This window comes from Delphinapterus leucas, chromosome 15 (genome assembly GCF_059928025.1).
Source record: "Delphinapterus leucas isolate spDelLeu-1000000601 "Yukka" chromosome 15, BTC_Dleu_Yukka2, whole genome shotgun sequence".
Taxonomy (NCBI): Eukaryota; Metazoa; Chordata; class Mammalia; order Artiodactyla; family Monodontidae; genus Delphinapterus; species Delphinapterus leucas.
The window spans coordinates 80475302-80487910 of NC_143143.1; the positions used below are offsets into that span (position 1 = coordinate 80475302).

The 12609-nt window shown below is 44.8% G+C and overlaps 1 protein-coding gene across 2 annotated transcripts in view; it reads right to left on the reverse strand.

The window, feature by feature from the left end:
• BCAS1 (brain enriched myelin associated protein 1) overlaps nt 1-12021 on the reverse strand; it is a 99961-nt gene extending 87940 nt beyond the window's left edge. The window contains exons 1-2 of one of the 2 annotated variants that reach the window (XM_030762870.2): nt 10431-12021; nt 7848-7926 (exon numbers count right to left, since the gene is read on the reverse strand). In XM_030762870.2, the coding sequence (XP_030618730.2) occupies nt 7848-7926; nt 10431-10502 (151 nt within the window). In that variant the 5' untranslated portion in view covers nt 10503-12021. The remainder of the gene's footprint in view (nt 1-7847; nt 7927-10430) is intronic. The other variant, XM_089897085.1, reaches the window with a different exon arrangement.
• Nucleotides 12022-12609: the final 588 nt, after the last annotated feature.

Here is a 12609-nt window from a genome sequence, read left to right on the forward strand (position 1 = left end):
TGCCGTCAAGATGCTGCACCAAGCTTGGAACTGCCAACCCCCAGACTTCTTGTTATAATTAAAAGCGCTATTTACTTAGGGCTGTATTATTGCAGCAGATACATCAGGATCTACAACTCTCTCTTCAGCCGCATTTTCTTGCTCTGCTGCCACTGGTCTGATGTGCCACCGTTCATTTGTTCATCAGTCATTTCCAAGCCCTTTGTGTATCTCAGAGCCTGTGTTAACTTTGGGATTATTGCAACAACAAAGGAAATACTCTGTTCTCAGGAATTTTTACTCAAGTGGCCGAAACATTAAAAAAGCCGGCCAATTGTGGGGAGATAGAGGATGCTAAGAGGACACGTGTGTTTGCTCCCTTCCCAACCAGCGAGGCTGGTCCCACGTCTTTCTCTCTATCAGGTAGCATCATGATTGGCATATTCTTTTCCTCTCATTCATCACGTTACAGCATCGGCAGGAGCACTGTTTACTCAGGTAAGGATTTTCAATCCAGTGAAATGATTCCAATTCTTCTTTTAAAGAAAGCAAAATCAGGCAATTCTTTTTAGAAAAAATCAACTAGGAACAAAAAAAGGAAAGATTAATTTTTTAGAAACTTCTTACCCAGGTGAAACAGAGACGGTCCTCTGTTTCTGAAAAATGGCGTTTTCTGGCAGATAAATCATGCCTTAGTCTCCACCATTCATCAGCAGTGAGAACTGAACAATTTTTTTAAAAGGGGGAACTAATGTGATAAATTTGGTAGAAGGAATCAAAGAAGGAGAAAAATGAGGCATTTTTATTTCCCTAAAAACTGGTGAGGTTTTAGGCATAAATACACAGGTGGGAAAGTCTGGGCAGGTGATACAACAGGGGAAAGGGACACTCATGATAGGGGCCACTCATGACAGTGGGCTCTGCTTGTAGATTTCCCTGTCTTTTTATTTCGTCACGTTCACCCTGTGCCAGCCACTGTTCTTGGAGCCACCCTACACAGTTAATATTATTATTCTTCCCATTTTCTAGATGAGTCTCTGAGAGTACACATTTCTTGCCAAGGTTACACAGCTAGTGAGCGGCAGAGCCAGGACCTGGTCTGTGAGGCTCGGAAGCTTCAGTGTGCTCATATTAGTTTCCTTTTGCTGCTGTAACAAATTACCATAATTTTTGTGCCTTAAAACAACACAAAATATCTTACAGTTCTCAAGGTCAGACATCAAAAATGGGTCAACTCCTGGAAGCTTGAGGGGAGAATCTGCTTCCTTGCTCTGAAATCGAGCAGGACCCTACAGGACCTTCTAGGGGACAGACCTCTGTGTCCCCCGCCTCTTGTTTATAGAAAACCTTTAGCCTCCTAGGCCTTCCCCAAGTTCCCAAGAGCAAATTTAATCACAGAAATGAGAAAATGCAGAAACAAAGGAAAACAGTCAAGCAAGGCAAAAGAATTATAGTTTAGCCACAAAACAAAGTCCAGACCTTTAGTTCCTCTTCAAGGGCTACAGATAATATCCTGAGCCATATCCTTGAGCTGCCTTGCAGATACTAAAAACCCCACAGGTGGAGGAAGTTAACTACATGGTGACCACCAGCACGGAGACCCCAGACCAGTTAGAACCAGAAGGTTGATGACGGAAATTTCTGAAATACCTCCCAGTTACCTCACCACCAACCAATCAGAAGAATGTCCACGAGCTGATCACGCAGCCTGCAACCCTCTCCCTCAGCTTGCTTTTAAAAACCCTTCCCCAAAAGCCAGGGGAGAGTTCAAGTCTTTTGAGCCTAAGCTGCCCATTCTCCACGCTGGGTGCCTTGCAATAAACACTGCACTTTCCTTCACCACAATCCAGTGTCAGTATATTGGCTTTGCTGTGCATGGGGGCGAGTGGACCCAAGTTTGGTTTGGTAATCCACATTCCTTGCCTCATGGCCCATTCCTCCATATTCAAGGCCAGCAATGGAGCATCTTGAAGTCTCTCTCTCTGTGACATTCACTCCATCATTACATCTCTGACTCTGACCCTCCTGCCTCCTGTTACCATGGCTGTTAGTCTTGAGCGCTAACCCTCCGCCTTGCTTGAGGGGATGTAAGCTGCAGAGAAGTGTTATCCTTATCTTACAGGAGACCACCAGAAGAGAAAAACAAGAGCCCACCGGAACTGGTTCGAATCAGCAAGGGCCAAGATGGCAGAAGCCCCGACCTCCAGCAGACCGTGAACTTCATTATATGCTCACTGTAATACATTAGCAGCTAAATGACACCCGCCAGCACCGTGACTGTTGACAGTTGCCGTGGCAACAGCCGGAGGAGGGCATACAAGGACTGAAAAGGGGTGTTGTTCCAGTACTGAGCATACCACACCCCTATTCTCAGAGAAGTCATGTACATTTCTCCCTCTCTTTACTCAATTCCCTCCCTTTTGCCTCGACCCTCCTATATATACGGTGTCTCAGACCAAGGCGGGTTGAGAAGTTGATTTTCGAACCAAGTCCCCGCTTCTCCATTCTCTGGCCATGGAATAAAGCTTGTGCTGTTTCAGCCTCAGCGTCAGTTTCGTCATTGGCTGTGTGAATCCGAACAGAAAAAGCACCTTCCCCACCAAGGCAGGGGGCTTCAGCCTGGCTAGGGCCTAAGTGGTGATCCATACGACCAATCTGGTAACACTGCCTCTTATAAGGACCCTGTGGTTACATTAGGCCCGCCTGGATAATCCAGGATCAGCTCCCCATCTCAAGATCCTTAATTTAATTACCTCTGCAAAACCTGCTTTTGACAAGCAAGGTAACATATTCACAGGTTCTGGAGACTCAGATGTGCACATCTGGCCTCCCTTTCTTAGCAGGGTAGTTTTGAGATCGCTCGCGGCGCGGTATTTGGCGGCAGCTCACTCCTATTTTTGCTGAGGACCGTGTGTGTCTGCCCTAACTGATACAACCACTCTACCAATGGACATTTTGCTCTGCTGGAAGTACTTCCCCAGCTACTCTGGAATTCAAATCAACATGTACTGCAAAAAGAAAGGGAGAAACCGAATATATGAATTTAAACCATCACGTTTTGGTAGAGCAAACACATTAGCCTCTAACCCGAAGTTGCAAGACAATGTATTGCTCTCTGTGGCACTGCAGGTAAATGACATTGTGCGTGGCTTTGGCATCATTACCAGCTTTCTCTGACACAAGACTTTCAAATGGCATCTGAAATTGGCAAATTAAGCTAGAAATATAATGTGGCAATAAAGATGAGACATTTTGATTTTCTAAGATATTGTTATTGAAGATGAATTATAATGCGAAGCTTTGGAGAGAAAGCCCTCATTCACATGAGCTGTACTAATTAATGTTTGTTTGATATCAAAATTCCCTGGTCTCTTGCCCTTCCCAAGAAAAAATACTGTGCGAAATAAATTTATTTCTATGAAGACACAGAATGTAATTTCATGAATCACTTTAAAAGAGGTGTTTTGCCTGATTGCTCTCTCCCACAGTGTCTCTGGAAGACAAATAAGTAAAACATTGAAAAAGAATAAGGGATGTAGGAAAAACAAATTTTAAGGTCAGATTTTAAATTTCTAAGTGCTATGCTAGACAGAGCTAATACAGTTAACTTCAAACTGTAATGACAGCCTTTATTAACATTAAATCCAACACAGAAAAATAAACTTTCCTCACATGTTGACCACGTGCCAGGCACTCTTCCAAATACTGTAGGTGTATCAACTCCTTTAAGCTTCCCAGTGATCTTCGAAGCTCTGGCCTACTGTTATTATGATTCCCATTTTACAGATGTGAGAACAGAGAGGCTGAGCAATTTGCCTAAGGTCACACAGCAGAGCCACAAATTGAATTTAGGATCCTGACTCCCTAGGCTGTGTGCTCAGCCACTGTGCCATCACTGCTTCTCAATAAGTCTTCACAGGAAACATTCCCTCATGGCAATGAACAGTTTTAATTATAATAGGAAAAAGTATAGATGGAAAGAAGGAAAACAGTCACCCAGCATCCCACTTAGCTATTTTTCTGGTGACTTTTCTCTGTGTGCATACATATATGCAAAGAGCAAGAGAGATGAACACAAATGTGCATCAAAAGACCCAGTCAGAAAATTCTGTCCAAAGGACAAAAAAAGTCACCCAGAATCCCACTTTCATACCCCTTTAAAAACTGCATCGAAAATTATAATAACCTAGGGGAAAGAGCACGAGGATGATAAGCTGCCTTCCTCATTAAATGAGATAATCATTCCAAAGTGAGTTGCAGAGACCTGGGTTGTCAGTGAACGTAGGCAGAGTTTTTGACTTCAGAGGATTAACTTAAACCCTTTACAGATTCTCAAGCCGGTGCTGATGCAAGGCTGCAGGGTATGAGAGCTACGTGCAACCAACCTACGACTCACTCAAACCAGATTCTCTTTTCCCTTGTGTGTAGGTATCCACACGGCAATACACTGTCCCAGACTGTTACCCTATATTTCTGTTACTTATTTTCCTCTTTCCAGGAAGACTGTCTCTTATATAAAAATAAATGTTGGGAGCAGGGAGGAAAGGAGGGAAGGAGGGAGAAAAAAAGGGAGGGAGGGGCAGAGAAAGAGAGAGACAGAAAGAGAGAGAAAGGCTTTTTCAATTTTCAAGTTTGTTCCTATGCCCTTCCTACACACTCCTTGCCCTCGTGCCCCATATTAAATAGGGGCATAAAAACAACAACAACAGTAATAATACAAATAAAATGATGATAAAGAAAACCATTTCTGTAGGGGATATTATATTCTCAGTGCCTCTCAATTTTTTGAGAACACCTACAGTTTGCAAATTATAAAAACAATATGATTCTCATTTCAAAGTCTGTGCATCTCAATAGCCAGCTTTACACGGTTCTCATCAAAGGCCGCTGCTGTCAATACAATCCATTCTGTGCACATCAAAGTAGAAGCTTGACTCACAAGGTTGAAAGGCAGGAAGAGACTTGTGACATGATCTCATCCTGTGGTTGCCAATCCTGGCTATGCGTCAGAATCTTCTAGAAAGCTTTCAACAGTTCAGATCCCCAGGCCTCAACCTTAGGGTATTCTAGACAGAGGCTATGGGCTGGGACCTGGGCATCTAAGTTTTTAACAAGCAACCTAGGGGTATAATGTATTAAGAAATACAGGACTCCCCTGGATGTCCAGTGGTTAAGACTCTACGCTTCCACTGCAGGGGGCACGGGTTTGATCCCTAGTCGAGGAACTAAGATCCCACAAGCAGTGCAGCGTGGCCAAAAAATAAAAATAAATTAAAAAATAAATCTATATTTGGCCTTCATCTCTGTTCCTGGCACAGAGCTCCTAAAACTTAACTTTAAGAGCCATGAAGAAGACTTTTATCATTCATAACAAGCCAGCCCCTTTTAACCACATCTGAGTTTATGTTATTGAGGTGACTTTGGAAAAGCCCCTAAGGATGGGGGCCCCGGTTGCCAGGGGAACAAGTCATGTGATTAGAGGGCTGGGACTTTCAGCCTCACCGCCCCCCATCTCCAGGGAGGGGAGAGTAGCTGGATATTGAGTTCCACCATCAATGGTCAATGATTTAATCAAGCATGCCTACATAATAAAGCCTCCACAAATGTCCCTAAAGAACAGGGTTCAGAGAGCTTCTGGGTTGGTGACCACGTGGAGGTGCTGGGAGGGTGGCTTGTCCAGAGAGGGCATGGAAGATCCACTGCCCCATCCACTGCCCCCAGGATCCCCTCCCCCATACCTTCCCCTTTGCATCTCTTCCATCTGGCCATTGCTGAGTTGCATCCTCTTATAATGAACTGGTAATCTAATAAGTAGGTTGTTTTCCTGTGTTCTGTGAGCAATTCTAGCAAATGACTGAATCTGAGGAGGAGGTCGTGAGAACCTCTGATTTGTAGCCAAGTAGGAACAGAAGTTGTGGGTAACCTGGGGACTCCCCACTTGCCATTGGCAACTGAAGTGGGAGGTAGTCTTGTGGGAGTGAGCCCTTTACCTGTGGGAGCTGCTGCTAACTCTGGGTTGATGGTGTCAGAACTGAACTGAATTGTGGGACACCCAGCTGGTGTCACAGAATCACTTGTATGGAAAACCCACACATCTGGTGTCAGATGTGGTGTGGGTAGCAGAGCATAGCGAGGGGAAACAGAGAGCAGTTATTTTTCTTACACTAGGAAATTCTAAAGCCTCTGGAACCAATGCTATGATTCATCTCATTGTTCAGGAAATGAAGCTGAAGCCCAGAAACTTACATGTAAAGGACAGCAACCATAACCATCATATAATCATGATAGCTAATACATACATAGCACTTACTATGTGCCAGGCACTGAAAGATACACTTGTATTATATCTGATATCTATGTTGTAGCTACTGTTATTATCCCACTTCACAGACAAGGAGGCTGAGGTTCAGAGAGGTTAATTAACTGGCTCAACGTCACACAGCTGGTAGGTGGCAAAACCAGCAGTCAGATTCCAGAGTTCTTACCCTCAACCACTGGGCTATACTGCCTCATATAATTTATAGATATTCCTCACATAGTAGGACTCAGTCATTTTTGATGCTTTGAATTTATAGCCTTATACTCCAGAATGAAATCAAATAGGTAAGTTACATTGTCCAGTTTTAACACTGCCCTCTGTTGTCTTCTATATTTTACTTGTTTCTTTGGAATTCCTAAGTGCTGGGTAATATGTAAAATGCTTGGTGAATGATCTCCTTGAGTCCTCCCAGCAATTCTGTGAGCTAGGTGTTCTTATCCCCACTTTACAGATGAGAAAACCAAGGCTTAGAAAGCCAAACGACTTGCTCCAGGTCACACAGGTAGTAAGTTGCAGGGCAGGGATTTTCACTTTGGTCTGTCGGACTCTGAAGAGGCCAGACTCTTAGTGTTTCTACTCTATTGCTTTTAACTCATTGCTGTAAAGCCTCGGCCTCTTCCAGGCGCCATACATACTCAAGAGAGATGAGTACTGTTAAGAGTTGAATTGCCGAGGAGCTTCCCTGGTGGCGCAGTGGTTGCGAATCCGCCTGCCAATGCAGGAGACACGGGTTCGAGCCCTGGTCCGGGAGGATCCCACATGCCATGAAGCAGCTGGGCCCGTGTGCCACAACTGCTGAGCCTGCACTCTGGAGCCCACGGGCCACAACTGCTGAGGACCGTGAGCCTAGAGCCCGTGCTCTGCAACGGGAGAGGCCGCCGCGGTGAGAGGACTGCGCACCACTGCCAAGAGTGGCCCCCACTCCCCTCAACTAGAGAAAAGCCCACGTGCAGCAACGAGGACCCAATGCAGCCAAAAATAAATTAAAATAAATAAATAAATAAATAATTAACAACAACAACAAAGAGCTGAATTGCCAAGAAGATGAAGTCCTAGCCCCCAGTTCCTATGACCTCATTTGGAAAGAGGGTCTTTACAGACGACCAAGTTAAGATGGGGCCAGTGGGGGTGTGCCCAATCCCACGGGGCTGTGTCCTCATAAAAGGGGGAGGTTTGGACACAGAGCGGAGAAGGAAGATGCTATGAAGACACAGGGAGAGCACCACGTAGAAGCCAAGGAGTGCTTGAGGCCACCAGCAGCCAGGGCGCAGCAGGGAAACAGATTCTTCCGCAAACTCTCAGAAGGCGCCAACCCTGCCCACACCTTGATTTCCAACTTCTGGCCCCAACACAGTGAGACAATACATTTCTGTTGCTTAAGCCACCTGATTCGTGACACTGTGTTTGCAGCCCCAGGAACTAATACAAGTGTCTTCCACGTGAGTCTGTGGCTTCAACTCTTCCATCTTGTTTCACCATCAACAGGGATCAGCAGACCCTTCACCATCCCCCCAACCCCCAGGAGGAACAGTCCCCACGTGACACTGACCTTCATGGTAGAGTTGAACGGAGTGGGTGGATACCATCACCGGCATCCCATTTTGACCACACTCGTCGCCAGATGCCACCTGGAACAGAACATGTGGCAGTATTAGCCGAGTCTTTGGGGAAAGTCTGAAAAACTCAAGGAAGAACCTCAAGGCCACAAGGGTGCCTCACAAAATTAAAGTCTGCATTTCTAGGAACTACCCTGTTTTCTATCACGCCTCAGAGAAACTCTATAGCCCGCTGCAAGGACTGGGCTCCTGTGTTGATAAGAGCTTTGAATGGTCTCTGCCTCCTTTCAATGAGCCCCACAAGCACGAGCAGGACAGACACCCTCGTACAGATGGGACACACAGGCAAACTGGGGTGCTGGTCTGACCAGGGAGGGGACAAGAACTTGACATGCTGTGAGGTTAACCACACTCCGGGGTCCTGCACACAAGCACAGGCCTCTCTCGTCAAATACAGGAAGTTCGTTGTTGCTATTTTTCTGCTCCGTGTCCACTCCTTCCCCTGCACTGTTACAACCCCCTTCCAATTTTAGACCACTGCCCTGAATTCTTTTCTCTTCTGTTATTTACTGTAGACATTTAAAAAGATTATACATATATATGTACGCACAGATGTACATATATATACACACGCACATATACACATACACTCACATGGAAAGAAAAAAGGTTGCAAAAAAGAATGTATGTTATATAATGTCATTTTAGTAATAAAATAAATTATACCTCTAATAGTTGGCATTAACTGAATATTGATTATATGCTAAGTACTTTGCATATCGTGTCTTATTTTGCTAATACTATTAGTAGTATGACATATGTTAATAAGTGAAGAGAGAAAAAAAACCTAAAAGACTAAATACTCACCTCCTGATGATGGGAAACTACTGGGGAGATGTGGAAGATGTTTCTTTTCTTTATATTTTTGTAACAGTTTTGCTTAAAAGAAACCTGTGTTGGGAGTTCCCTGGCAGTCCAGTGGTTAGGACTCGGTGCTTTCACTGCCGGGGCCCAGGTTCAATCCCTGGTCGGGGAATTAAGATCCCCCAAGCCACATAGTGTGGCCAAAAATAAATAAGTAAAAATAAAAGAAGCCTGTGTTCTTGAATTTATCATTAACCCCACCTAGAAATCATAAAATTGAAATATCAAACTCATGAGATCATTTGGGTCTGAGGTCATAACGGGCATCCCTGGGGTAACACTTGGTGTGCAAATTTGATTTACTTGGCTCACAGAAGTTTTGTTTTGTTTTGTTTAAGTATTTTGAAATCAGTTGCCAATATTTTAAAAATCAGGAGGTTGCATTAACACCATTTTCCAGCTTCACATGAAAAATAAGTCTCTGGGAACGTGCTGAGGGTGAAGTTGGTCAGAACCAGCTGTCTGCAAACGGGCTTCACCCTCCTGCTTTGCTCATTTTTGTCACTGCCTGGTCCTGGAGGCCAGAGGCTCCCAGACTTGGAATCATTTGGGGATCTTGGGAAACTACTGATGGCAGGGCCCTTACCCGGAGGTTGTGTTTTAGTTAGTCTCAGGTGGTGCTGGGCATCGGGCGTTTTCACCATTTCCCAGGGATTCTAATACGTGGTCAGGTGTGAGAATCTTCTCTGAATGCAGCCTTCTGCTCTGAGCAGGAATTCCCTCTATGCTGTGATCAATATCAGTTCGTAGGTATTACCTCCTCCTACAATGATCTCCATGTCTAACTGGGCTCTAGATCTTAAACTGAATTGATTGCAGAAGCACTGGTGGTGGACAGTTAGGTTCTCTGCTGCCTGCTTGTAGATCTAAGGTCTAAGGAGAAGCATTTGGGTGTCCCTGGCCTCAGCCCTCCAGAGCAATCTGCTAAAGGAGGGATTCACAAACAAGAAGTTCTACACGTTGGCTGAACACGCAACAGCTGAGGAGCCTTGAAAATCCAGGTGCCGCCCTGGTTCCCACACACAGATTCTGATTTCATTGGTCTAGGGTACAATTCCAGCCTCACGATTTATTTTTAAGTTTCCCAGATGATTCCAATGTCCAGCCACGGCTGCAAACTGCTGATCAAAAACTGGGTTTTTCGTCCTCAGCACTGCTGATACTTCGGGCTGGATCATTCTCTGCTGTGGGGCCATCCTGTGCATTGCAGGGCGTCTAGTAGCATCCCTGGCTCTACCCACTAGATGCCAGTAGCACTACCCGAGTTGTGACAACCAAGAAACATCTCCAAACACTGCCAAGTGCCCCCTGGTGGGGAGGCAAAATCACCCACAGTTGAGAACCCCTGGTCTAAACCCACCTGGGAACAGAGATCAGATTGGCCCCAGGGGAACCAATCACCATGGAGACAGGTTTCATAGGCTCCCAGCCCTGCAATTTCTGACTCAGCAGGCCTTGAGCGGGGCCTAAGGGCCTGCACTTTTAACAAGCTCCTTGATGGGTTCTGGAGGTTTGAATAGAACTGAACAACCCCTGGGAAAAGCAGCATCAATCACGCCTCTGTGATGAGCCCTGGGCAGGCTGTTTATTCTGCCGTTACCCCCGACTCTCCCAACTAGTAGCTAATGACCCAGTGACCATAACTACACCACCTTGTGAGTGTCCGCTTCCGAGTCGTTCTCTTGGTCCTCGACTCTTTGGGGAACACTCATTTGGTTACCCATTGTTCCTGCAACAGAGAAAAAGAGGGACACAGAGAAAAATGAAAACCCAAGACCAGCAGAAGTCTCACTCCTGCCTATAAAACTAAGGTGCAGAGACTGCCAAGGTATTGTGGGTATATTATCACAAGCCCCAGGTAGACCAATTGCTTGTGTTTATTTTGGGGAATGAGGGGAGATCTTGGGCTCATAAATTCAACAGAATTAAAGTCAAATGCAGCCCCAGTTTTCAATTGCATTTCATTGCTGGGAGAATATTATCATCTCAAAAAGGATATTCCGTGTAGATAACATTTTCTTCTTTCTTAGCCAGTCACAACTATTATATCAAGGAGATTTTAGAATGGGGACAGTTAAAATAATACTTAAAATTTTTAGTATTCTCTGATCCTCAAACTAAATTTAGTCCCGTTAAAACCTCTCATAGGACTGGCATTTTTTTCATAGCATTTAGCACTATGTGTAATTATATGTTCATTTGGCTATATCTTCATTCATTTATTGATTCAACAAATATATAGTGAGTGCCAGCTCTGTACCTTACGCTGTGCCACACACTAGAGTTACAGCTGTGAATTAAATGGATGAGGCCCCCGACTTCATGGAGTTGAAATCTGTTGGGTGGACAGACAATAAACAACTAGACAATAAATCCACAAATCAGGCCGTTTTCGATAGTTCAAGGCAGCATGATGCAGTGGTTATGAGCACAGACCGGGAGCAAGACAACCTGGGCTTGAACCCTCTCCCTGCCCCTCACTGCTGTGTGTCCTTGGATGAGTTGATTAGCCTCTCTGTGCCTTACAGGACTGCTACAAGGACACAATGAGTTAATGCTTGTAAAGCGGTTAGAATAATGTGTGGCTCTTGAGAAGCAATATATATGTTAATGTGTTATCAAAACACATAGGATTCAGTGCTATGAATAAAAAGGAAATTTGTAACGTAACGAGAGGGGTGCCACAGCAGAGGGCAAGAGGTGGCAGCACTGAATAGGATGGTTCTGGAATGAAGTAACAATTGATCTAGATTTGGAGGGCAAAACAGAGCATTTAACTTCTGTCTGCCTTCCCCAATAAACTGTAAGCACCACGAAGGCAGGGACTGTCTGTCTTTACCCACTGTTGTATCTCCTATTCTCAGCGCTGCATTTGCATTGATCAGGTGCTAAATTATTACTTATTAGTTGAGTGGAGGGAATAATCATTCATAACAATCCCTCACCTGGCAGGCAGGCGCTGAACTAGACACTTACCCACATTATCACTAAACCTCTCGAGAGCCTTGTTAGAACAATAATGGTAATAGTTAACAATAATTTAGCATGTTCTCAGTTCCAAGTACTGTTTTCCAAGAGCGTTTCCTGTACCGTCTCATGTAGCCCTACACACCCGTGTGAAAGAGGTGTTGCCATCGTGTCCCTCTAGCTGAGAGGAAGCTGAGTCACGAGGAGGTAAATTACTTTCCAAAGGTCAGCCTGTTAAAGATGGCAGAGACTTTGTAAAGCAATTATACTCCAATAAAGATGAAAAAAAAAAATCTAAAAAAAAAAAAAAAAAGATGGCAGAGACTAGATTCAAACACCGGCTGCCTGTGCTCCCAACCACTGGAATGTTCCACATATTACTTTACAAGGGGAGGTAATAATACGTCCCACATATTATTACCTCCCCTTGTAAAGGAGGGAATTGAGTCTCCCAAACTCACCCAGGACACATCCAGAAAATGGCCGAGTGAGGATTTGACCCAGAGTATGTCTGGTTCCAGAAGTGGGACTCTTTCAGCCACTCCCAGCTTCCTTACTACCTAAAAGCTTTTCCACGCACACAAACGATTCCAACGTAGCGTGCGTCTCCAAAGACCTGGCTGCTGGCTCATCTGCCCTGATGGCTCCCAGAATAACAGCCAGGGCTTTTGCTTTCTGGCTGAAAGCAGCCAGTGCATCTCCAAGGATTCCCAAGGGCCTCTGGCCCATGGTGTGAGTTTTTATGCCCTGGTAATAGACTCAAGTAATCAGAAATTGGGGAGGCCAGAAAAGGGCTTTCTTGGGGGAACCTGGTAGATATCAGAATCTGGGGATTATATATGTTTTACTAACTACAACATGTAA